This window comes from Pocillopora verrucosa, chromosome 8, assembly GCF_036669915.1.
Source record: "Pocillopora verrucosa isolate sample1 chromosome 8, ASM3666991v2, whole genome shotgun sequence".
NCBI classification, from domain to species: domain Eukaryota; kingdom Metazoa; phylum Cnidaria; class Anthozoa; order Scleractinia; family Pocilloporidae; genus Pocillopora; species Pocillopora verrucosa.
In genome coordinates, this window is record NC_089319.1 from 18,730,262 (window position 1) to 18,753,913 (window position 23,652).

General features: G+C 38.7%; 3 protein-coding genes and 2 pseudogenes across 3 annotated transcripts; 2 read left to right on the forward strand and 3 right to left on the reverse strand.

Moving 5' to 3' along the window:
• The first annotated feature begins 1,008 nt into the window (after window positions 1-1,008).
• On the forward strand, window positions 1,009-2,933 carry LOC136283042 (fibrinogen-like protein A). The gene is made up of 3 exons (XM_066171204.1): window positions 1,009-1,239; window positions 2,076-2,214; window positions 2,317-2,933. Exons 1-3 carry the CDS (start codon window positions 1,009-1,011, stop codon window positions 2,931-2,933), a joined length of 987 nt encoding a protein of 328 aa, XP_066027301.1.
• A 1,645-nt stretch (window positions 2,934-4,578) lies between these two features.
• Window positions 4,579-5,184, reverse strand: LOC136283043 (activating transcription factor 7-interacting protein 1-like). Its single transcript, XM_066171205.1, has 2 exons — window positions 5,153-5,184; window positions 4,579-4,972 (listed from the first exon to the last, which is right to left on the reverse strand). The coding sequence occupies exons 1-2, from the start codon at window positions 5,182-5,184 to the stop codon at window positions 4,579-4,581; spliced, it is 426 nt and encodes a 141-aa protein (XP_066027302.1).
• Window positions 5,185-5,576: 392 nt separating this feature from the next.
• Window positions 5,577-9,058, reverse strand: LOC136283044 (endonuclease III-like protein 1; annotated as a pseudogene).
• Window positions 9,059-13,907: 4,849 nt separating this feature from the next.
• Window positions 13,908-16,223, forward strand: LOC136283045 (fibrinogen-like protein A). Its single transcript, XM_066171206.1, has 4 exons — window positions 13,908-13,945; window positions 14,485-14,749; window positions 15,371-15,509; window positions 15,607-16,223. Exons 1-4 carry the CDS (start codon window positions 13,908-13,910, stop codon window positions 16,221-16,223), a joined length of 1,059 nt encoding a protein of 352 aa, XP_066027303.1.
• Window positions 16,224-19,042: 2,819 nt separating this feature from the next.
• LOC136283046 (endonuclease III-like protein 1) lies at window positions 19,043-21,931 on the reverse strand (annotated as a pseudogene).
• Window positions 21,932-23,652: the final 1,721 nt, after the last annotated feature.

Below are 23,652 nucleotides of genomic sequence, written 5' to 3' on the forward strand. Positions count from 1 at the left end.
TTTGTCGAGACTATTTAATTAGTGGGGTTGAAGGTAATGTAATCGTAATGCGCTGACTTTAATTCATCAGTTACGACACAAGAAATTCAGTTTCGTATTTTAGCGAAAAACACCTAAATACCGAGTCGCGAGTCGAAGCACTTCAACTAACAAAGCATTCAGTTATTTTTCTCTTAACGTGAGTTAGTTTCAAGCTGTCAAATTCGGCTTTTCGTGTCGTGCATTCCTCTCTGGTATCGCTTCGCTTGTAGCTGTAATGGAATAAAGTTAACTTCGCTCGAAAATCTCAGAGATGAACTCTTTTCACTTGTATGGTCACTTTTAGTAATGATGGAATTTTATTCACCTTCGAACGGATCTACTTCAAGTTAACGTGTTCCAGACACGATCAAACTAGAGTAAACCATGGCCGATGAGGATGAATAGGAAGACCGGCGACCAAATTCGCTGTGATCGGAGTATAAAATCGTCTGATGAGTGGGAATCTTAATTATAGGGGTTTCCAGAATTAAGAACCAACAACTTTGAAAGCTTGTGTATTCCCTTGTTGTGTATCGAAGAGTTGCGAACAGCCTAAGATAGAACTGGCCGAAATTTACGAAACTGAGACTGAGTAATTTTCGAAACATGAGAAAAATAATTCCATGTAAAAATATGTTAATATTTAAGCAATACTTTTCACTTCCTGTCGGTTTTCAGACGCAAAACTCACACGGGATGTTACTGAGAACACAAGGAAAAGTTGTAAATCACGACCCGAGGGTGCATGATTACCAACGTTCCAAGTGCACTGACGCCTAAAAAAATGATAGAAAGTGCGCCTTCTAGCTTTTAAAAATGGAGCCCTGAGTTTACTAGTACAATGAACGATAGGCTTTCGATCAATCAAAGTGTTCCTAATATCTTATAAATTTTTACGATTTTCATCAAGTCCTCAATGTCCTCTTGATTTCTCTCTTTTTGTTTCCTGTAAGATATATCTTGAAGAAAACTCTCCTATATGACGATATGTTTGCATCTGTTTTAGGCTACACTCTGGTTAATCACGTGATTGCTACGCCCACTGTCACGTGCCCGATAGACTGTACGTGGGAATGCCTACGGGATGCACGCTGTCGATCGTTTAATTATGCAAACTCAGGGAAAACATGTGAATTAAGTGACCAATCAAAAGCGACAGCCCCAAATGACTTTGTTTTAAGAAAAGGCATCACTTACTACGAGCCAACGACACAGATGGTGAGTCATAGAAATTTACAGATCAGTTAGAAACTTAATCATCAGTGCTAAACCTACCAAGCGCAGGAACCTTTGAGGTCTTCGGTTTTTCAAATTCCATCTTCTGAGCAAGGTGGTGTCAAAATCATATCGAGAGGTCAAATAAATGCCTTTATCTCAGAGAACGGTATGGCTGCCTAAAACTGAACATTTACACAGAGCAGCGTTTGTAAGACCTTCATTTATAGCCCGAAACACAGTAAGTTGAAATGTGGTGGAACTCAGTGGGCGGGAGTACAATTCAGGCAGCAATCGGGCGAATGATTTGAAATTACGAGCAGGAACGAAAACTTTAATTTAAACATGCGCACATGAATTGATTCATATAGCAAATGTTCAGGTCGGAAGTCTAAACGTTGTTAGAAATATCGAATGCTTAATGCACTTCAGATATTTTTTTCCATTTTGACTGGCTAACTTTTGCTAAGTGCTTACAATTGGACAGGTGAAATCAAACAATTAGGACATGGAACAGCCAATCAAGCCGCAAATAAGAGCTGCTTTACTGATGAAAGAACCACTCATTCTCGAGAATTTTGTTATTGACACAATTGATGTCATAAAATGCCTATTTTCTAGAAGGAAATCCTGGGCAAATATAATTTGCTCAAATAGAGACAAAATCGTTGCTCGATATACAAAACTTTGAAAATATCAAACTTCTATACTCATTTTGAAAGAGAAACGTTAGCTCTAAGAACGAGAATATATTTCAACCAAAGAAGGTATTGTCATGGTAAGTTTCGCCTCATAAAAGGATGAAAGTGCGTTTAACTATTCTTCCCATTTTCACCCAGGGAGGAAATAGACCTGTTTGCACCTCGGCTTTATGTCAAAATGGTGGAACATGTGTTGACGCGTGTTGGAATCGCCGGATGTTCACGTGTGAATGTCGACAGGATTATAAAGGAGTGTACTGCGAAGAGCACAGCGGAGGTGGGTAACTCGTGACTAAATAGAAGAGAAGAACACTTAAATTTGCGATAATTTTCTTTCAGCAACAAGTCTCATATTATGTTTCCTTTGTTCCCCGTACAGTGAGAAGCTGTCAGCAGCTGAAAACCCTAGGAGCGAATCAGAATGGCATTTATAAAATCAACCCAGATGGTCAAGGGGTCATAAACGTGTACTGTGACCAAACCACAGATGGAGGTGGGTGGACTGTGGTTCAGAGACGTTCCCGTCCATACAAGCAAAGCTTTAGACGAACGTGGGTAGAGTATCGAGTAGGCTTTGGCGACTTGTCCAAAGAATTCTGGATTGGAAACGACAACTTGCACCGAATAGCCTCTTCTGACAGCATTCTTCGAATAGATCTGCACCGAACCAACGGCCAAAAGGGATATGCCAAATATGGTGGGTTTCGGGTAGCTGACGAAACAGAAAAGTATCGATGCGACATGACTTCGTACGAAGGAAACATCGGAAATGGGTTTTATGGTAATACAAATCCTAAATTGAATATCCGAGGGATGAAATTCGGCACACCAGACCAAGATAATGACAACTTCCTTGGAAAGTGTTTTCCTGATGGTGCATGGTGGGCAAACCAATGTGGCGAGGTTAATCTCAATTCAAGGGATGGTCCAAACTGGCGTCCTTGGGATACTCACCCTAACCTAAATCTCTCTGAGATGAAAGTAAGGCATAACTGAACAAAACTGCTATAGTCACCATACGTCACCTTCAGGGATGCAAGGAACTCGACGAAGAGATCTGGGCACTAACTAATGCAGCCTTCATAGAATTTGCAATGACAACTCAAGTTGTCATGTAACGCCCGGTGCTGCATAGCGTTACAACCAAAAACAGCTGTGAAGGTGACTGAAATCCATTGATATATTATTAGCATAATAGCATAGCATACATTGACACATAATTTAGTCCAGCACTAGGTTTTAAATATCGACATGAAATCGCTTTCTTCAACTTGAAATGAAATGTAAAACCTTTCCTTCCAATGGTGATGTTCCATTAGCACCCCACGAACAGATGTCACACATTATAAACAGACCATCATGTCTAATCCTGTTTCAAGACACCAAGAGACCAAAACAAAGTGAAGCGATCAAAAGCAAACCTTGAAGTCACAGGCCAACCACATGTTTCGAAAACTGTTATTTACAAATGGTCGGGTTTTATAGCCGTGTTAGTGAAAAAGGCTTTTACTTTCTTGAAATAAAAATAATAAAAAAGTGTTGGTAAAGTAAAGCCTTCGCAACTTCTCTGAACTTCTAAGCATGTCTTTATATCATAGTAATTTAATAGCCCACGAATATGTAACAAGTGCGACGCCAATTGTTGCCATCGATGCTGGAAGTATGTACATACAAAAAGCACATTTCCTGAAGGACTGTTAAAACTATCCGTAAAAGAGGCCAGTATGTTTTTTTACAGACTTAGTTACCACAGTCGTTAGAGAAAGGCAAAATAAAAGTAATGCTTTCTGAATTTTTTTGAGGGGCGTCGGAATATTTTGGCTGCTAAATCCTCCGCGAATCTGATCTCCTCCCTTCAACGTATTGTCGAGCAAAAAAAAATTAGACAAAAAAAGAAAGTATTGCAAGTTAGATGTTCACGAATGGTAGAACTGAAAGATTTCACTCAAGTCAAACGAAGTTCGGGGGAGCTTTCTATGACTTGAAAAAAAAAAAAAAAAAAAAAAGAAAAAAAAAAGGAAGGGGAGAGGGCCTCCTCTCCAGGGTTCTATCTGTTTTCCCTCAAGGTTCATGCTGGAGAGGACTGGGAAACAGGTTGACATCGCGATTTTACATTTAGCCTAAGGATTTAAGCGATCGAGTTTAAAATCCCAACACCCACACCATCTTATGATGATCCCCTATTGTTGAAAATAACACATCAAAAGGGTTGATCAATAGTTCGTTCTACCCGTCATTATACGACGACAAAAAAAAAAAAAAAAAAAACGACGGCAACACATTCTTAAAATACCTCATTTCTAAAAGCAAACAAAATCTACAAATCAGTAAAATCGATTAATTCATATCCTTGGCGTAACAAATTTCACGCATCTGAGATCGCGATTCTTTCCTCCGAAAGCAAAAGATGTAAATACGTTTGGCTTCAGCGGCGTATAACAACGGCAAAGAAGACATATATTAAATTTCAATTCACAAATACTCCAAGTTCAGTACTGTACAGATTGTCTATCATTGATTGCCGTTGTATTCTTGGGGTATAAATCTAACTTGAAGACTCCACACTAAGTTTCTTATACGTAAGTACCAATAGTGCCGATAAAGAGCTGTACAAGACAGTTTCTCTTATTGCCAAAATGATTTATTTGAGAGTAATAGTGCAGGCCTCACTGCACTCACCCTGTCGTCCATTAACATCAGTAGCACGTACCAAGAAGTGGTTTCCGGGTGATAACTGAGTCAGAGTGCAAGCCATAGGAAGCGTCAACGTCTTGACGACTCCAATCTTCTTCCACTGGTGAAGGTTCTCCGTTGTGCCGCCGTCCTGAAGCGCAAAAAGTTGATAGTTCATTATAGGCGCGTGTCTCTCATCAAGAGCCATATACCACGACAAAACGATACCGCTTGGAGCAACCGTTATGGAGACATTAGGTTTCGGAGGGGGTTCTTTAGTCTCTTTTGCTGGGGATACAGGGGAATGTTGCCCTGAACCTGGCGGTAGACCCTGTTGGGGTCTTATAGATACTTGTGAATAGCTTTGCAAGGCGAATAGCAAAGGATAATAGGAGTTTGAGTAGCCAATCAGAGCGCGCCTTCATTACCATCTACCGTTTAAGTATAAACTAATTTCTGAATCAAATTCAACGGCAGATTTCTCCCTTTAAGGAAGGGGTGCCACTTATAAAATATCTTTCACAAAAAAAGCACCTTGTTACCTAGGTCTCACAGTCTGTGATTTTGCTTCCATCTCGCCTTTTATCCATTGTATCACGAACCTGTACATTTATTTTACACAGTTGGAACCAGTCTTGAGACATGGTTTGAGGACCAATGTTAACCTGGGCTCAGTGGTTGGAAGGCTGATTAATGCTAACCCAGGGTTAAATTTTAATCCAGGTTTCCCTACTGCTTTGTTAAAAAGCCTTTTTTGGATCATTTTCTTTATTCTACCTTCTCATTACCTGTTTGCTGGATAGTGCACGGATATTGTTAGGAAAAGTTATATGAATCACTTTTGGGAGTTAAGATCTGACATCAGATTTCACACTAACCATGAAGCTACCTTAACCCAGCTTTGCACAACGTGGCCCAAGGCTAAAGACAAGGACAGCCTAAGTTAAAGTAAAACTTGATTTTCTCTTAAGAATTAGTGTCCTTTCCATCCTTTCTGGGTGAAAGTTTCTTCTTAGTTTCCTCCTCAGCTTTTCCTCTGCTCCTTCTTCGACCTTCATGACAGATCTTGGGGTTAAGACAGAACTTGCACATTGGACTTACAGGAACACATGTCTGTTGACCAAATCCAACCAATAATACATTCAGTTCATCCCACTCGCCTCTCCGCAAAACAGAAAACGAATTCACTAATTTAGTCTCTGAAACCATACACTCTAATTATTTAACTGTGGGTTATGCCTAAACAGCATATGATAGTCAAGGTTTGCTATGCATCTAGAGAATCTTGAACCTAGGTCTGAAAGTCCTTAAAGTTTTCCTTTTTGCATTCTGCTCCTTGAAAGTCAGGAAGGAACAAAAGCCTGTTCATTATAGAATACTTGTAAAAATTGTTTGGAACTTGCACAATAGCTGGGTCTTTAAAATGTGTCAGTAAGTGAAAAGGCTTTGGCAAGGAAGGAGCAAAATACCTGGTGAAGAGAATTTGTCTAACTTGGTATCATTCAAAATCACTTTTCACCAGCCTTCTACAGCAATTCTAGTTTCCTCTGGTAGTTAAGTACGTTTTTTGACCCATCTTGGTCTGTTAGAAATTCTATGAACACAAGTATCAACTCCAATTCCAGTCACTTGTCCCCAAGCCATGTTCATGGTAAAATGCACCACTTTTGGGCCCACACTTGGAAGTTTGCAGAAAGAGGACCTACGCTATTGGTGAGAATATGGTGACGAAACAATAGTGTAGTTCCACTTTCTGCATATAAACCCACACACAACCCACAGTTCCTCCAATTGCTCTGATGAAGGGCTAATGCTTGAAACATCAGCTTTTTTACCCTTTATGCTAGCCAATTTATGTTTTCAACTCAGTTGTTAACACTAAATTACCCATTATTAGCATAAGTTTCATATTGATAACCTCTGGAAGTTAAAGGGTTACAAGTTAAAAAGGAAGCTCAGTGTCATAGATTTTGAGCCATTTTTGTTGCTTCTTTTTCTACTTCTAAACTTCTGCTAGTGGTTTATATGATAAAGGGGGGGGAGAGGGAGGGAGGGAACTCAGAGGGTTCTATGGAGGATATATATCAACCAATCTACCCCTCTTTGTAGGTGAAAAAGTGACAAGTGAAAATAATAAAACAACTTGGTATAACCCCCTTGTTTCAGTAACATGCTAATATAAGACCCCCCTGAACCCTGTTTAACATGACTGATGATGAAAAAAATTATTATCAGTAGCTTTTCTAAAGAGCCCCACTAGTAAGTTTTTAAAAGATGTTCACAACTTTTATTTAATAAGGGGAGAGAAGGCCTTCAGACTATTCTGCAAGTTACTTTTCTAGTGAGTAAATTCTGTCAAAATCAAGTTCCTAACTAACATAAAAATTTACTCACCTTCCAGAAGCCAACAGGGTAGATAAGTTCAGCAATTTTTTCTTGTTGATGTTGTGAGAATGTTCTCTATTGTTAACCCATAAGCCTTTAACTTTCCCATCGCAGCAAAAGTAACTTGGTCTTTTCTTTGACTTGACAGCATGAGGGAGATAAGTACTTGATACCGGACCATCTGAAATTGTGAGGAGAGATGAACCATTGATACTGGACTGTCTTAACCCTCTTTCCCCTAAGAGTGATTGGCTTCTAATTTCTCCTAACAGTTTCATCCTTGCATCAAATACTTAAAATTGTGAATAAAGGAAATGATGTCCAATTCTAGAAGCTCCTGATTATCAAACAAATTCTCCTCGTAAATTCCAGATGGTATGTAGCATAGTCAATTAGTTTTCATTATTTGTGATAGGATGATGGTAGAATTATACTAATATTTGTAAGCCCCTTCTTTCTTCTGAACAAACTCTTCAGTTGAGCCTGATGACATGGCAAGCCTTATCAGCAGACTTTGTTTTCTGATTAGAAGGGAAATTTCTTATATGCAAGGTAAGATTTCTGACTGGCTACTCTTTAACCCTTTACACCCTAACATCAGTATGCATATGCTCCACACTGTTCTTTATACATTTCCTAAGGTGCTGACAAGGAGAATTTGTTTGCCAATAAAAAGGGTTCTTTCCAGATGACCATTTCCTTAATTCTCATTACCTTAATGTACGATTCAGGAGTGATATTGTAGGGAGAAATTAGATGTTACTCATCCTTTGGGTTTAAAGGGTTAAATGGGAAATTTAAGAATGGTTGCCAGGAGGAGAGTGTATCCTTACAACTTTTATCCCAGTAGCTCATACATGAAGATCTCTATTGTTGCAAGTAAGAAAAAAAGAAACCAAAATCATCGCAAAAAATTTGATAAATAAACATCAGTAAGGCAAGATCTCTGAAAATAGACTGGCCCAGTTGTCCAGGTTCTTATGAGGAGACCTAAACCTCATCCCAGGCTGCAGAGTAAGGCAGATCTTGATGCAATGCAGTGATTTTAGCATGCAATTGACTATTAAAAGGGAACTTGTGCATGCACTCCATACTCTGCAAACTGATCCTCACCCACCTTAACCCTTTGACACCTAAGAGTGACTAACATCTAATTTCTCATTTCTCTATAACCCTTGAATCACACATCAAGGTCATGAGAAAAAAGGAAATGATCACCAAGCAAAGAAGCTCTTGATTGTTACACAAATTCTCCTTGTCATTACCTTAGGATATGTGAGGAGAACAGTATGGAGACTATGCATACGATAATGTTGGGGTGTAAAGGGTTAAACATATAGCTGTTGAACTATTTGTCATAATTTATCTTATAACTCAAATGAAAAGTGGGATGCAATCAATTGCTGGGGGTAAATGAATGTGTTGACACTGACCAAACAAAAAGTGGTAAAATTTCTGCACAGCCCCATTCTACATTATGCATTCAGTTCTTAAGTAGAGAAAACAATGACAAAAACAATACATTGCCATTGGGAAAACAGATTTGTTCTACAACAGTATGGGGCTGTGCAGAAATTTTACCCCAAACGTTTCTACCTCTCATAAGTAAGCTTAGATGGCTCAGAGGAGACCACTGTGTTGGCTTTTCCCTTACCCCACCCCACTGGATCGCCAATTTCATCTCCTCTCACCTCTGGTGACTGGCTCTCATCAGCTGTCTTCTCGCATCCTTGTGAATCAACTGGGGTATCGCGTGTTTTCTCATTTCACGAATATTAGCAAGCTGCTCTCTCCAGTTCAGAGGCTGCCAAGTTGAGCCTTGTGTCTGTGCTGTGGATGTGTCTTTTTTACGCTTTTTGGCAGCAACATCTTCAGTTTTCTTGTCGTCCCTAGACGAGTCTTCTTCATGTCGCTTCTCGTATTCGATTTTGATGTGCCTTCTTGGTTCCTTTTGGTTCGTTGAAAAAGCTGCTTCTCTAGCCGCCGAGCGTGTTTGTCTTTCTTTTTGAGGTGAAATACGGGGAAGCACTCATCCTGGAAATCCGTGAAAACAAACTGATCATATGTTTGAATCGTCAGTCTCCCTCATGTCTGCCATTATCAGTATTATGGTGAGCAGTCCTCCCCGATTTCGCCATGGAACGCTGATTTTGGCGGGAAAGTGATGTCACTCGACCAGCTGATTACATAATTAGTCACTACAAAAAGCCGGAGATTTGCCGAAGAATAAAACTGATTCCCTATCAGCACATCCTCTCCATTGAATTTTCTCCACACTGAACCCAAAAGAACAAGAAATAGGCATCAACAAGAGAATAGAAACTTTATAATCTCTTGTTTGGCATCAAATATCGTCTGATGAAATTTTACTGAAAATTTTGAGCTTAAGAAGTGTTCAATTTACACGAACTTGAGTGGCAAACATGAAAATAATGAAACATCAAAATTTTACTATATTAAAACAACAAACTAAATCAATGGTTTTAACAGAAACTAATTAACGTTTAGATGGGGCGGTTTAGATGAAATGAATTGAGATTGGAAGGGAGTCCTCCTTAGATCATGATTTAATGATAATTGACAAGAAGATTGCGCTGTTTTAAACCTTAGTTTCTACATGTTCGTCCGATTCAGTTAAATAGTGACTGAAAAAATAAGTTAAAAAAAGGCTAACTACACGAGATATAACTTTTTCCATCAATCTCCTATGGCGCTTTGATTTGTCTTTTCTCTTCCCCAGTGTTAACTCCAAAGGTGTTTGTCCATCTCGCTGTAAATAATTTATTATGGAGTTCAAAAGTCAAAATAGGTATTGTTTTCTTCCGTGTTAGGATGAGGCATTTGTAAATATGTCTCACCCGGTATATACTAAATAATTTATGTAGAGAGCTGTCTCATCTTATTTCTTCAAACTTTAATATAAAAGCACAATTTGTATCTATTTGTAAGTTTTTCCTTCTAAAAGTTTTATTTATGCTAAGATTGCGTTTTAAGCGATGTTTAGTCGATCGGTAGGATGTTAATGTTATTCCTGAAGGAACAGGACGAATCATCAAGCTCATAATTTGGAGTTTGCGTGCAGTTTGGAAGCAATCAGTATTTATTTCACAAGGATTCAAATTTAGGTTTATCGTCCTTGAGCGCGTTGGCGTATTTATGTATAAAGAGAATATACCCCTTACAGACTATACAATTTGTACGTTGCGGGTCAGTATTATTCCGATATTTACCCGATCGTAATAACGTTATTCCTGAACCCAAGCAGGAAGAAGCACCAAGCTCAGGATGTAAACTTTTTATTGCTGAGAGGTTACGTAGCAGGTGAATCAAAGAGATTGCCTAATAAACTAACTTTTAACCTCAGTATGCTTAATATAGCTGGGAACTGGACGTGCAATAACGAACAGTTTCCCAAGGACCTTCATGTTTTGGTCCCCCGTCTGCTTGCTTTGATGTTTATTTAAAGTAGCGCCTTCGCGCATTTATAGATAAAGGTTAAAAATAAATACCCCATACAGTCTCTACAATTCCTACATTGCGGGTCAGTACCTTTTCGCATCAGGACTTCAAATTTATACGTCTATCTCGCCTGGTAAGTACTTAATAATTTATGTAGAGGAGAGCTGACTCACGTTATTTCTTTAAATTTTAATAAAGGCAGAATTTTAGTTATATGTAGTTTTTCTTTTGAAAATTTGTACGCTATGCTTGCGTTTTGAACAATCGCTTAAGTGTTATTCCTGAAAGTAGACAAAGTAAGGTCAGGACTTAAACTCTTCAGAGATTAATAAGAGGTTACATAACGCGCGGATTACCTCAAAATGCTTAACCCTTTAACTCTCATAAGTGACTAACATGTAACTTCTCCCTATAACATCCATACATTACCCGCCAACATGTAATGAGAATACTCAAACTTATCATGTGGAAGTTAATAGTCCTGATCTTACATCGAATTCTCGTGACTTATTTACTAGGAAATGTGTAGCAGCTAGAGGGGAGGATTAACAATCAGATCTTGGGAGTTCAAGGGTCAACATAGCTGCGGCTGAACCCACAATAAAGATCAAATAAAACCTTCATGTTTTGTTTCTTTTTTCTAACATGATCAATCTGTTTTTATCTAATTTTATCTAGTTTTAATTAAATTCTATCTTTATAGTTTCAAATTCTAGACTTCTATTATTTAGTTTTAAATTCTAGACTACTGAACCCAAGGGTAATTATTTGCAGGATAAAAGCACCACAAAACCCAGAAAACTGTTAAGTTAATTAATTCCATGGCAATTGAAAAGAAAAGAAGGCTATAATTAGCGCACGAACAAGTTCAGTCAGTGAACCAATGTCGTGAAATGTTATCAATGTCTTCCTCAGAAAAAATTTCCTTCTGAAAGTTTTTTTTATGCTAAAGTTGCGTTTTAAGCGATGTTTAGTCGATCGGTAGGATGTTAACGTTATTCCTGAAGGAACAGGTCGAATCATCAAGCTCATGATTTGGAGTTTGCGTGCAGTTTGGAAGTAATCAGCATTTATTTCATAAGGATTCAAATTGAGGTTTAGCGTCCTTTAGCGCCTTTTACGTATTTATGTATAAAGAGAATATACCCCTTACAGACTATGCAATGCGTACGTTGCGGGTCAGTATTGTTCCGACTTGAATTCATGTTACGTGCGCTCTTTAGGGCCTTCGCGCATTTATAGATAAAGGTTAGAAATAGATACCCCATACAGTCTCTACAATTCTTACATTGCGGGTCAGTGCCTTTTCGCATCAGGACTTCAAATTTATACGTATATCTCGCCTGGTAAATACTTAATCATTTATGTAGAGGAGAGCTGACTCACGTTATTTCTTTAAATTTTAATGAAAGCAGAATTTCATTCATATGTAGTTTTTCTTTTGAAAATTTGTACGCTATGCTTGCGTTTTGAACGATCGCTTAAGTGTTAAGTGACTAACATGTAACTTCTCCCTATAACATCCATACATTACCCGCCAACATGTAATGAGAATACTCAAACTTATCATGTGGAAGTTAATAGTCTTGATCTTACACCAAATTCTTGTGACTTATTTACAAGGAAATGTGAAGCAGCTAGAGGGGAGAATTAACAATCAGATCTTGGGAGTTCAAGGGTCAACATAGCTGCGAACTGAACCCACAATATAGATCGGATTAAACCTTCATGTAAAACCTTCATGTTTTGTCTATATGGATGCAATCGGTTTTTATCTAATTTTATCTAGTTTTAACTAAATTCTATCTTTATCTAATTTCAAATTCAAGACTTCTATTATTTAGTTTTAGATTCTAGAGCACCACAAAACCCAGAAAACTGTTAAGTTAATTAATTAATGGCAATTGAGAAAAAAGAATGCTATAATTAGCACACGAACTGGTTCAGTCAGTGAACGAATGTCGTGAAATGTTATCAATGTCTTCCTAAAGGCCTATTTACACGGTACGACTTTGTCGCATGCGACAAGCTTACGACAGGCCTACGACACGAATTGTATCGTGTAAATCAAACCTACCACTCGCTTACGACTGTCGTGCACGTCACGAAAAATGTCGTAGGATTTTAAAACATGTTTTAAAACGCTGCGACAATCGTAGCCGAAATTGATGGAAAATGACGTATTTTGTGACAAATTTCTACTGAGTAGGGGAGGAAGGTGAAATTTTCTTGCGTCAAAATGGCAGAGGAAGTCGCCTCCGGAAAGTCGAAGACTGCTTCCAAAGCGAAAAATACATTCTCAGATGAGGAAACAGAGAATATTATATCACTGTGGAGCGAGGAAGAGGTTCTTTTCCTTCTCTTGCAAATTATTGAAACAATGACCGCGGCCAAAACGAGTGGAATTGCACGCGATTTTGGCATGTCGTAGGTGAAAATGTCGTGCGCGTGTAAATTGTCCTAAGTCATGTCGTAGGCCTGTCGTAAGCTTGTCGCATGCGACAAAGTCGTACCGTGTAAATAGGCCTTAAGAAAACCTTGCACACTTACTTTCCCCCCTTAAACCGTCTAATCTTTCTTCAATAGAAATAGAAGAGAATCCTTACTAAGTGTTTCAGATTTTGAAGTTGATCGAGCTTTTAATAATAAATGTTATTCACCAGTCTCCTGCTAAGTTTCTAAAACCCAGCACATAAAAAAACTGTGGATGAGAGTTATTTTTACTCGAACATTATTCATTTTCAAGTTGACGCACCAGCGACTAATTGAGGTCAAAGCTTCCTTATCACGACTTTATCTTGATCGTGAACTAATGCAAAAGCCGAGTGGAAGTAACTTGAAAACAATGCAGCGACTCACTTTACTCTTCCATTCTCAGTTTCTCTTGTGCTGGAAGTTTGCAACTCCCTCAGCTCAAAGTCTAACAGGAACGTCGAACCCTGCTGGTCGGTTACCTTGTTTAAGAAGATATGAACATCCTGAAAGAGGTAAAGCTTGACTTAAACACTTAATTTGCGCACTGAAAATAATGGCAAAAATAGATCTTAGACTACACAAATGTAGAAAACTTGACGCAGAACCAATGTGAACCGAGAAGATTTGTTGAGGTTATTTAACTGAATAGTGGGGTTGAAGGTAATGTAATCGTGATGCGCTGACTTTAATTCATCAGTTACAACACAAACAAATTTTCGTATTTTAGCGAAAAACACTTTAATACCGAGTCGCGAGTCGAAGCACTTCAACTAGAAAAGCATTCAGTTATCTTTCTCTTAACGTGAGCTCGTTTCAAGCTGTCAAATTCGGCTTTTCGTGTCGTGCATTCCTCTCTGACATCGCTTTGCTTGTAGCTGTAATGGAATAAAGTTAATGGTAAGGATGGAATTTTATTCACCTTCAAATGGAACTACTTCAAGTTAACGTGTTTCAGACACGATCAAACTTAAGTAAACCATGGCCAACAAGGACGATGAGGATGAAAAGGAAGACCGGTGATCGAATTCGCTGTGATCAGAACATAAAATCGTCTGATGAGTGGGAATCTTAATTATAGGGGTTTACAGAATTAAGAACCAACAACTTTGAAGCCTTGTGTATTCGCTTGATGTGTATCGAAGAGTTGCGAACAGCCTAAGATAGAACTGGCCGGAAATTTAAGAAAACCGAGACTGAGTAATTTTCAAAACATGTCAAAAACGATTCCATGTAAAAATATGTTAACATCTAAGCAATATTTTCACTTCCTGTCTGTTTTCAGACGCAAAAACTCACACGGGATGTTAGGAGAACACAGGGAAAAGTTGTAAATCACGACCCGAAGGTGCATGATTACCAACGTTCTAAGTGCACCAACGCCTGAAAAATGATAGAAAGTGCCCTTTCTATTTTTTAAAAATGGAGCCCTGAGTTTACTAGTACAATGAACGATAGGCTTTCGACAATCAAAGTGTTCCTAGTATCTTATAAATTTTTACGATTTTCATCAAGTCGTCAATATCCTCTTGATTTCTCTCTTTTTATTTCGTGTAAGATACATCTTGAAGAAAACTCTCATATATGACGATATGTTTGCATCTGTTCCAGGCTACACTCTGGTTAATCACGTGATTGCTACGTACACTGTCACGTGCCCGATAGACTGTACGTGGGAATGCCTACGGGATGCACGCTGTCGATCGTTTAAGTATGCAAACTCAGGGAAAACATGTGAATTAAGTGACCAATCAAAATCGACAGCCCCAAATGACTTTGTTTTAAGAAAAGGCGTCACTTACTACGAGCCAACGACACAGATGGTGAGTCATAGAAATTTACAGATCAGTTAGAAACTTAATCATCACTGCTCAACCTGCCAAGCGCAAGAACCTTTGAGGTCTTCGGTTTTTCAAATTCCATCTTCTGAGCAAGGTGGTGTCAAAATCATATCGAGAGGTCAAATAAATGCCTTTATCTCAGAGAACGGTATGGCTGCCTAAAACTGAACATTTACACAGAGCAGCGTTTGTAAGACCTTCATTTCTAGCCCGAAAACACAGTAAGTTGAAATGTAGTAGGACTCAGTGGGTGGTAGTACAATTCATGCAGCAATCGGACGAATGATTTGAAATCACGAGCAGGAATGAAAACTTTCATTTACACATGCGCACATGAATTGATTCGTATAGCAAAAGTTCAAGTCGTAAGTCTAAATATTGTTAGAAATATCCAATGCTCAAAGCACCTCAGAAATTTCTTCCATTTTGACTGGCTAACATTTGCTAAGTGCTTATGATTGAACAGGTGAAATCAAACAATTTGGACATGAAACAGCCAATCAAGCCGCAAATAAGAGCTGTTTTATTGATAAAAGAACCACTCATACTCGAGAATTTTGTTATTGACACAATTTCACATGTTACTGACACATTTTCTCTCAGGGAGGAAATGGACCTGGTTGCGCCTCGGCTTCATGTCAAAATGGTGGAACATGTGTTGACGAGTGTTGGAATCCCCGGATGTTCACGTGTGAATGTCGACAGGATTATAAAGGAGTGTATTGCGAAAAACATAGCGGAGGTGGGTAACTCGTGACTAAATAGAAGAGAACACCTAACTTTGCGATAATTTCCTTTAAGCAACAAGTGTCATACTATGTTTCTTTTTTTATGTACAGTGAGAAGCTGCCAGCAGCTGAAAACCCTTGGAGCGAATCAGAATGGCATTTATAAAATCAACCCAGATGGTCAAGGGGTCATAAATGTGTACTGTGACCAAACCACAGATGGAGGTAGGTGGACTGTGGTTCAGAGACGTTCCCGTCCATACGAGCAAAGCTTTAGACGAACGTGGGTAGAGTATCGAGTAGGCTTTGGTGACTTGTCCAAAGAATTCTGGTTTGGAAACGACAACTTGCACCGAATAGCCTCTTCTGACAGCATTCTTCGAATAGAGCTGCACCGAACCAACGGCCAAAAGGGATATGCCAAATATGGTGGGTTTCGGGTAGCTAACGAAACAGAAAAGTATCGATGCGACATGACTTCGTACGAAGGAAACATCGGAAATGGGTTTTATGGAAATACAGATCCTAAATTGAACATCCGAGGGATGAAATTCGGCACACCAGACCAAGATAATGACAACCACCCTGGCAAGTGTTTTCCTAATGGTGCATGGTGGGCAAACCAATGTGGCGAAGTTAATCTCAATGGAAAGTATGGTCCGGACTGGGGTCCTTGGGTTTCTTACCCTGACCTAAATTTCTCTGAGATGAAAGTAAGGCATAACTGAACAAAACTCCACAAAAAAAGTCACCATACGTCACCTTCAGGGATGCAAGGAACTTGACGAAGAGATCTGGGCACTAACTAATGTAGCCTTCATAGAATTTGCAATGGCAACTCAAGTTCTCATGTAACGCCCGGTTCTGCGTGGCGTTACAACCAAAAACAGCTGCGAAGGTGATTGAAATCCATTGATATATTATTAGCATAATAATAATTTGACACATAATTTAGTCTTGCACTAGGTTTTAAATATCGACATGAAATCGCTTTCTTCAACTTGAAATGAAATGTGAAACCTTTCCTTCCAATGGTGATGTTCCATTAGCACCCCACGAACAGATGTCACACATTATAAACAGACGATCATGTCTAATCCTGTTTCAAGACACCAAGAGACCAAAACAAAGTGAAGCGATCAAAAGCAAACCTTGAAGTCACAGGCCAACCACGTTTCAAAAACTGTTATTTACAAATGGTCTGGTTTTATAGCCGTGTTAGTGAAAAAGGCTTTTACTTTCTTGAAAATAAGAATCATAGTAAAAGTGTTTGTAAAATAAAGCCTTAGCAACTTCCCTGAACTTTTAAGCATGTCTTTATATCATAGTAATTTAATAGCCCACGAATATGTAACAAGTGCGACGCCAGTTGTTGCCATCGACACATCTCCTGAAGGACTGTTAAAACTATCCCTAAAAGAGGCCAATATGTTTCTTTACAGACTTAGTTACCACAGTCGTTAGAGAAAGGCAAAATAAGAGTAATGCTTTCTGAATTGTTTTGAGGGGCGTCGGAATATTTTGGCTGCTAAATCCTCCGCGAATCTGATCTCCTCCCTTCAACGTATTGTCCAGCAAAAAAAAAAGTAGACAAAAAAAGAAAGTATTGCAAGTTAGATGTTCACGAATGGTAGAACTGAAAGATTTCACTCAAGTCAAACGAAGTTCGGGGGAGCTTTCTATGACTTGAAAAAAAAAAAAAAAAAAAAAGAAAAAAAAAAGGAAGGGGAGAGGGCCTCTTCTCCAGGGTTCTATCTGTTTTCCCTCAAGATTCATGCTGGAGAGGACTGGGAAACAGGTTGACATCGCGATTTCACATTCAGCCTAGGGTTTTAATCGATCGAGGTTAAAATCCCAACACCCACACAATCCTATGATGATCCCCCATTGTTGAAGATAACACATCAAAAGGGTTGATCAATACTTCGTTCTGCCAGTCATTATACGACGACAAAAAAAAAAAAAAACGTCGGCAACACATTCTTAAAATCTCCCATTTCTAAAAGCAAACAAAATCTACAAATCACTAACTATCAATACTGTAAAAAATCGATTAATTCATATCCTTGACGTAATAAAACAAATTTCACGCATCTGAGATCGCCATTCTTTCCTTCAAAAGTAAAAAGATGTAAATACGTCTGGCTTCAGCGGCGTATAACCACGGCGAAGAAGACATATATTAAATTTCGATTCACAAATACTACAAGTTCAGTGCTGTACAGATTGTCTATCACTGATTGCCGTTGCATTCTTGGGGTATAAGTCTAACTTGAAGACCCCACACTAAGTTTCTTATACGTAAGTACTATTAGTGCCGATAAAGAGCTGTACAAGACAGTTTCTCTTATTGCCAAAATGATTTATTTGAGAGTAATAGTGCAGGCCTCACTGCACTCACCCTGTCGTCCATTAACATCAGTAGCGCGTACCAAGAAGTGGCACTTATTGCCGGGTGATAACTGAGTCAGAATGCAAGCCATAGGAAGCGTCAACGCCTTGACGACTCCAATCTTCTTCCACTGGTGAGGGTTCTCCGTTGTGCCGCCGTCCTAAAGGGCAAACAGTTGCTAGTTTATTATAGGCGCGTGTCTCTTCTCAAGAGCCATGTACCACGACAGAACGATACCGCTTGGAGCCACCGCTATGGAGACATTAAATTTCGGAGGGGGTCTCTGTTGCTGGAGATACTGGGGGATGTTGCCCTGAACTCGGCGGTAAACCCTGTTGGGCAGGCGGTTGGGGTCTTATAGATAATTGTGAATAGCTTTGCAAGGCGAATAGCAAAGGAGTTTGAGTAGCCAATCAGAGCGCGCCTTCATTGCCATCCACCGTTTAAAGTATAAACTAATTTCTAAATCAAATTCAATGGCAGATCTCTCCCTTTAAGGAAGAGGTACCACTTATAAAAAATCTTTCACAAAAAAAGCACCTTGTTACCTAGGTCTCACAGTCTTTGATTTTGCTTCCATCTCGCCTTTTATACATTGTATCATGAACCTGTACATTTATTTTACACAGTTGGAACCAGTCTTGAGACATGGTTTGAGAACCAATGCTAACCAGGGCTCAGTTGTTGGAAGGCTGATTAGTGCTAACCCAGGGTTAAATTTTAATTCAGGTTTCCTTACTGCTTTGTTAAAAAGCCTTTTTGGATAATTTTCTTTATTCTTTAAAAGGTAACCAATCATCAAATCGTAGACAAAACAAATTGTTATGAATTTTCTTCTATAGCTTTAACCCTATAACTCACAAGATCTGATTATTAATTTCCTCCTTTACCTGCTTAACATTTCCTTGTAAATTAGTTTCAAGAATTTGGCGTTAGATCAAGAGAACAACTTCTACCTTCTCATTACCTGTTTGCTGGATAGTGCACAGATATTGTAAGGAGAAGTTACATGTGAATCACTTCTGGGAGTTTGAGGGTTAAGATCTGATATCAGATTTCACATTAACCATGAGGCTACCTCAACCCAGCTTTGCACAACATGGCCCAAGGCTAAGGACAAGGACAGCCTGAGTTAAAGTAAAACTTAATTTCCCCTTAAGTCTTAGTGTCCTTTCCATCCTTTCTGGGTGAAAGTTTTTTCTTAGTTTCCTCCTCAGCTTTTCCTCTGCTCCTTCTTCGACTTTCAGGACAGATCTTGGAGTTAAGACAGAACTCACACATTGGACTTACAGGAAGACATGTCTGTTGACCAAATCCAACCAACAATACATTCAGTTCATCCCACTTCTCTCTGAGAAAACAGAAAAAGAGTTCAATAATTTAGTCTCTGAAGCCATACACTCTAATTATTTAACTGTGGGTTATGGGTAAACAGCATATGATAGTCAAGGTTTGCTATGCATCTAGAGAATCTTAAACCTAGGTCAGAAAGTCCTTAAAGTTTTCCTTTTTGCATTCCGCTCCTTGAAAGTCAGGAAGAACCAAAAGCTTGTTTATTTCAGAATATTTGTAAAAGTTGTTTGGAACTTGCACAATAGCTGGGTCTCTAAAATGTGGCAGTAAGTGAAAAGGCTTTGGCAAGGAAGGAGCAAAACACCTGGTGAAGAGAATTTGTGTAACTTGGTATCATTCAAAATCACTTTTCACCAGCTTTCTACAGCAATTCTAGTTTCCTCTGGCAGTTTAGTACGTTTTTTGACCCATCCTGGTCTGTTAGAAATTCTATGAACATGAGTATCAACTCCAGTTCCAGTCACTTGTCCCCAAGCCACATTCATGGTAATATGCACCATTTTTGGGCCCACACCTGGAAGTTTGCAGAAAGTGGAGCTATGCTATTGGTGAGAATATGGTGACAGAACAATAGTGTAGTTCCACTTTCTGCATATAAACCCACACACAACCCACAATTCCTCCAATTGCTCTGATGAAGGGCTAAATTGCTCGAAATGTCAGCTTTTTTAGCCTTTAATTATGCCAGTCAATTTTGCTTGTTGATGTTGGAAGAATGTTCTCTTTTGTTAACCCATAAGCCTTGAATTTTTCCATTGCAGCAAAAGTAACTTGGTCTTTTGTTTGACTTGACAGCATGAGGGAGATAAGTACTTGATATCAGACTGACAGCAAAAGTGAGGAGAGATGAACCATTGATACTGGACTGTCTTAACCCTCTTTCCCCTAAGAGTGACTGGCTTCTAATTTCTCCTAACAGTTTCACCCTTGCATCAAATATTTAGAATCATGAGAATTAAGGAAGTGATGTCCAATTCTAGAAGCTCCAGATTATCAAACAAATTCTCCTCGTAAATTTCAGATAGTATGCAGCATAGTCAATTAGTTTCCATTGTTTGTGATAGGATGATGGTAGAATTATACTAATATTTGTAAGCACTCTCTTTCTTCTGAACAAACTCTTCAGTTGAGTCTGATGATGTGGCAAGCTTAATCAGCAGACTTTGTCTTCTGATTAGAAGGGAAATTTCAATCTTATATGCAAGGTAAGATTTCTGACTGGCTACTCTTTAACCCTTTACACCCTAACATCAGTATGCATATTCTCCACACTGTTCTTTATACATTTCCCAAGGTGCTGACAGGGAGAATGTTTGCCAATCAAAAGGTTTCTTTCCTGATGACCATTTCCTTAATTCTCATGACCTTAATGTATGATATTGTAGGGAGAAATGAGATGTTACTCATCCTTTGGGTTTAAAAGGTTAAATGGGAAATTTAAGAATGGTTGCCAGGATGAGGGTGTATCCTTACAACTTTTATCCCAGTAGCTCATACATGAAGATCTCTATTGTTGCAAGTAAGAAAAAAAGAAACCAAAATCATCACAAAAAATTTGACAAATAAACATCAGTAAGGCAAGATATTTGAAAAAAGACTGGCGAAGTTGTCCAGGTTCTTATGAGGAGACCTCAACCTCATCCCAGGCTGCAGAGTATGACAGATCTTGACACAATGCAGCAATTTTGGCATGCAATTGACTTTTAAAAGGGAACTTGTGCATGCACTGCATGCTATACTCTGCAAACTGATCCTCACCCACCTTAACCCTTAAGAGTGACTAACATCTAATTTCTCATTACTCTATAACCCTTGAACCCTTGAGAAAAAAGGAAATGGTCACCAAGCAAAGAAGCTCCTGATTGGTACACAAATTCTCATTGTCGTTACCTTAGGATATGTGAGGAGAACTGTATGGAGACTATGCATACTATAATGTTGGGGTGTAAAGGGTTAAACATATAGCTGTTGAACTATTTGTCATAATTTATCTTATAACTCAAATGAAAAGTGGGATGCAATCAATTGCTGAGGGTAAATGAATGTGTTGACACTGACCAAGCAAAAAGTGGTAAAATTTCTACACAGCCCCATTCTACATCTTGCATTCAGTTCTTGGATAGGGAAAACAATGACAAAAACAATACATTGCCATTAGGAAAACAGATTTGTTTTACAACAGTATGGGGCTGTGCAGAAATTTTACCCAAAACGTTTCTACCTCTCATAAATCAGCTTAGTTGTCTCAGTGGAGACCACTGTGTCGGATCTTCCCTTACCCCACCCCACTGGACTGCCAATTTCATCTCCTCTCATCTCTGGTTACTGGCTCTCATCAGCTGTCTTCTCGCATCCTTGTGAATCAACTGGGGCATCGCGTGTTTTTCTCATTTCACGAATATTAGCCAGCTACTCTCTCCAGTTAAGAGGCTGCCAAGTTGAACCTTGTGTTTGTTCCGTGGACGTGTCTTTTTTACGCTTTTTGGCCGCAACATCTTCAGTTTTCTTGCCGTCCCTAGATGAGTCTTCATGTCGCTTCTCCTATTCGATTTTGATGTGCCTTCTTGGTTCCTTTTGGTTCGTTGACAAAGCTGCGATTGCTTCTCTAGCCACCGAGCGCGTTTGTCTTCCTTTTGAGGTGAAATACGGGGAAGCACTCATCCTGGAAATCCGTGAAAACAAACTGATCATATGTTTGAATCTTCAGTCTCCCCTGCATCTGCCTTTACCAGTACTATTGTGAACAGTCCTCCCCGTTCTCGCCATGGAACACTGATTTTGGCGGGAAAGTGATGTCACTCGACCAGCTGATTACGTAATTAGTCACCACATAAAAGCCGGAGATTTGCCGTAGAATAAAACTAATTCCCTATCAGCACATCCTCTCCATTGAATTTTCTCCACACTGAACCCAAAAGAGCAAAGAATAGGCATCAACAAGAGAATAGAAACTTTACAATCTCTTGTTTGGCATCAAATATCATGTGATGAAATTTTACTGAAAATTTTGAGCTTAAGAAGTGTTCATGATTGAAATTTACACGAACTTGAGTGGCAAACACGAGAATAATGAAACATCAAAATTTTACCATATTAAAACAACAAACTAAATCAATGGTTTTAACAGAAAACCCATGTCACTTGCCTTTAGATGGGGCGGTTTCAGATGAAATGAATGAGATTGGAAGGGAGTCCTCCTTAGATCATGATTTAATGATAATTGACAAGAAGATTGCGCTGTTTTAAACCTTAGTTTCTACATGTTCGTCCGATTCATTTAAATAGGAACTGAAAAAAGTAAGTTAAAAAAAGGCTAACTACACGAGATATAAATTTTTCCATCAATCTTCTATGGCGCTTTGATTTGTCTTTTCTCTTCCCCAGTGTTAATTCCAAAGGTCTTTGTCCGTCTTGCTGTAAATAATTTATTATAGAGTTCAAAAGTCAGGTGTTGTTTTCTTACGTTTTAGAACGAGGCATTTGCACATATATCTCACCCGGTAAATACTAAATAATTTATGTAGAGAGCTGTCTCACCTTATTTCTTCAAACTTTAATATAAAAGCACAATTTTTACTCATTTGTAAGTTTTTCCTTTTGAAAGTTTTTTACACTAAGCTTGCGAATGAAGCGATGTTTAGCTGATCGTTGGGATGTTAATGTTATTCCTGAACGAACAGAACAAAGCACCTAGCTCAGGATTTGGAGTTTTCTTGTAGTTTGGAAGCAATCAGTGGTTTTTTTTTTACAAGGATTCAAATTGAGGTTGAGTGTTCTTGAGCGCGTTGGCGTATTTATGTATATACAGAATATACCCCTTACAGACTATGCAATTCGTACGTTGCGGGTCAGTATTGTTACGATATTTGCCCGATCGTAATAATGTTATTCTTGAATCCAAGCAGGAAGAAGCACAAAACTCAAGGTTAAGGTTAAAATAAATGCCCCAAACAGTCTCAACAATTCTTACGCTGCGGGTCAGCACAGTTTGATCGCATTAGGACAAAATTTATACGTATATCTCGGCTGGTAAGTTCTTAATAATTTATGTAGACGAGAGCTGACTCAAATTTAAATAAAAGTATAATTTTATTCATATAGAGATTTTCTTTTGAAAATTTGTACGCTAAGCTTGCGTTTTGAAGGATGTTTACCTGATCGCTTAAGTGTTATTCCTGAAAGTAAGGTCAGGACTTAAACTCTTCAGAGATTGATAAGAGGTTACTTTTAGTTTACCTAAAAGTTAGGTAAACTAACTTTTAACCTCAGTATGCTTAATAGAGCTGGGAACTAGACGTGCAATAACGAAGTTTCCGAAGGACCTTCATGTTTTGGCCCCCTGTTGGCTTGCTTTGATGTTAATTTAAAGTGGTCTTGAATTCACGTTACGTGCGTTCTTTAGCGCCTTCGCA

What these genes read in the sequence shown, in the direction of transcription:
- LOC136283043 (XM_066171205.1), bottom strand. Translation starts at nt 5,184, where the DNA reads ATGGAAGCAAAATCACAGACTGTGAGACCTAG. An exon ending in TCACAGACTGTGAGACCTAG is followed by an intron (nt 4,973 to 5,152) that starts GTAACAAGGTGC and finishes CGCCTTGCAAAG; the next exon opens with CTATTCACAAGTATCTATAA.
- LOC136283045 (XM_066171206.1), top strand. Translation starts at nt 13,908, where the DNA reads ATGGCCAACAAGGACGATGAGGATGAAAAGGAAGACCG. An exon ending in GAGGATGAAAAGGAAGACCG is followed by an intron (nt 13,946 to 14,484) that starts GTGATCGAATTC and finishes ATTTCGTGTAAG; the next exon opens with ATACATCTTGAAGAAAACTC. An exon ending in ACGAGCCAACGACACAGATG is followed by an intron (nt 14,750 to 15,370) that starts GTGAGTCATAGA and finishes ATTTTCTCTCAG; the next exon opens with GGAGGAAATGGACCTGGTTG.
- LOC136283042 (XM_066171204.1), top strand. Translation starts at nt 1,009, where the DNA reads ATGTTTGCATCTGTTTTAGGCTACACTCTGGTTAATCACGTGATTGCT. An exon ending in ACGAGCCAACGACACAGATG is followed by an intron (nt 1,240 to 2,075) that starts GTGAGTCATAGA and finishes ATTTTCACCCAG; the next exon opens with GGAGGAAATAGACCTGTTTG. An exon ending in CTGCGAAGAGCACAGCGGAG is followed by an intron (nt 2,215 to 2,316) that starts GTGGGTAACTCG and finishes TTCCCCGTACAG; the next exon opens with TGAGAAGCTGTCAGCAGCTG.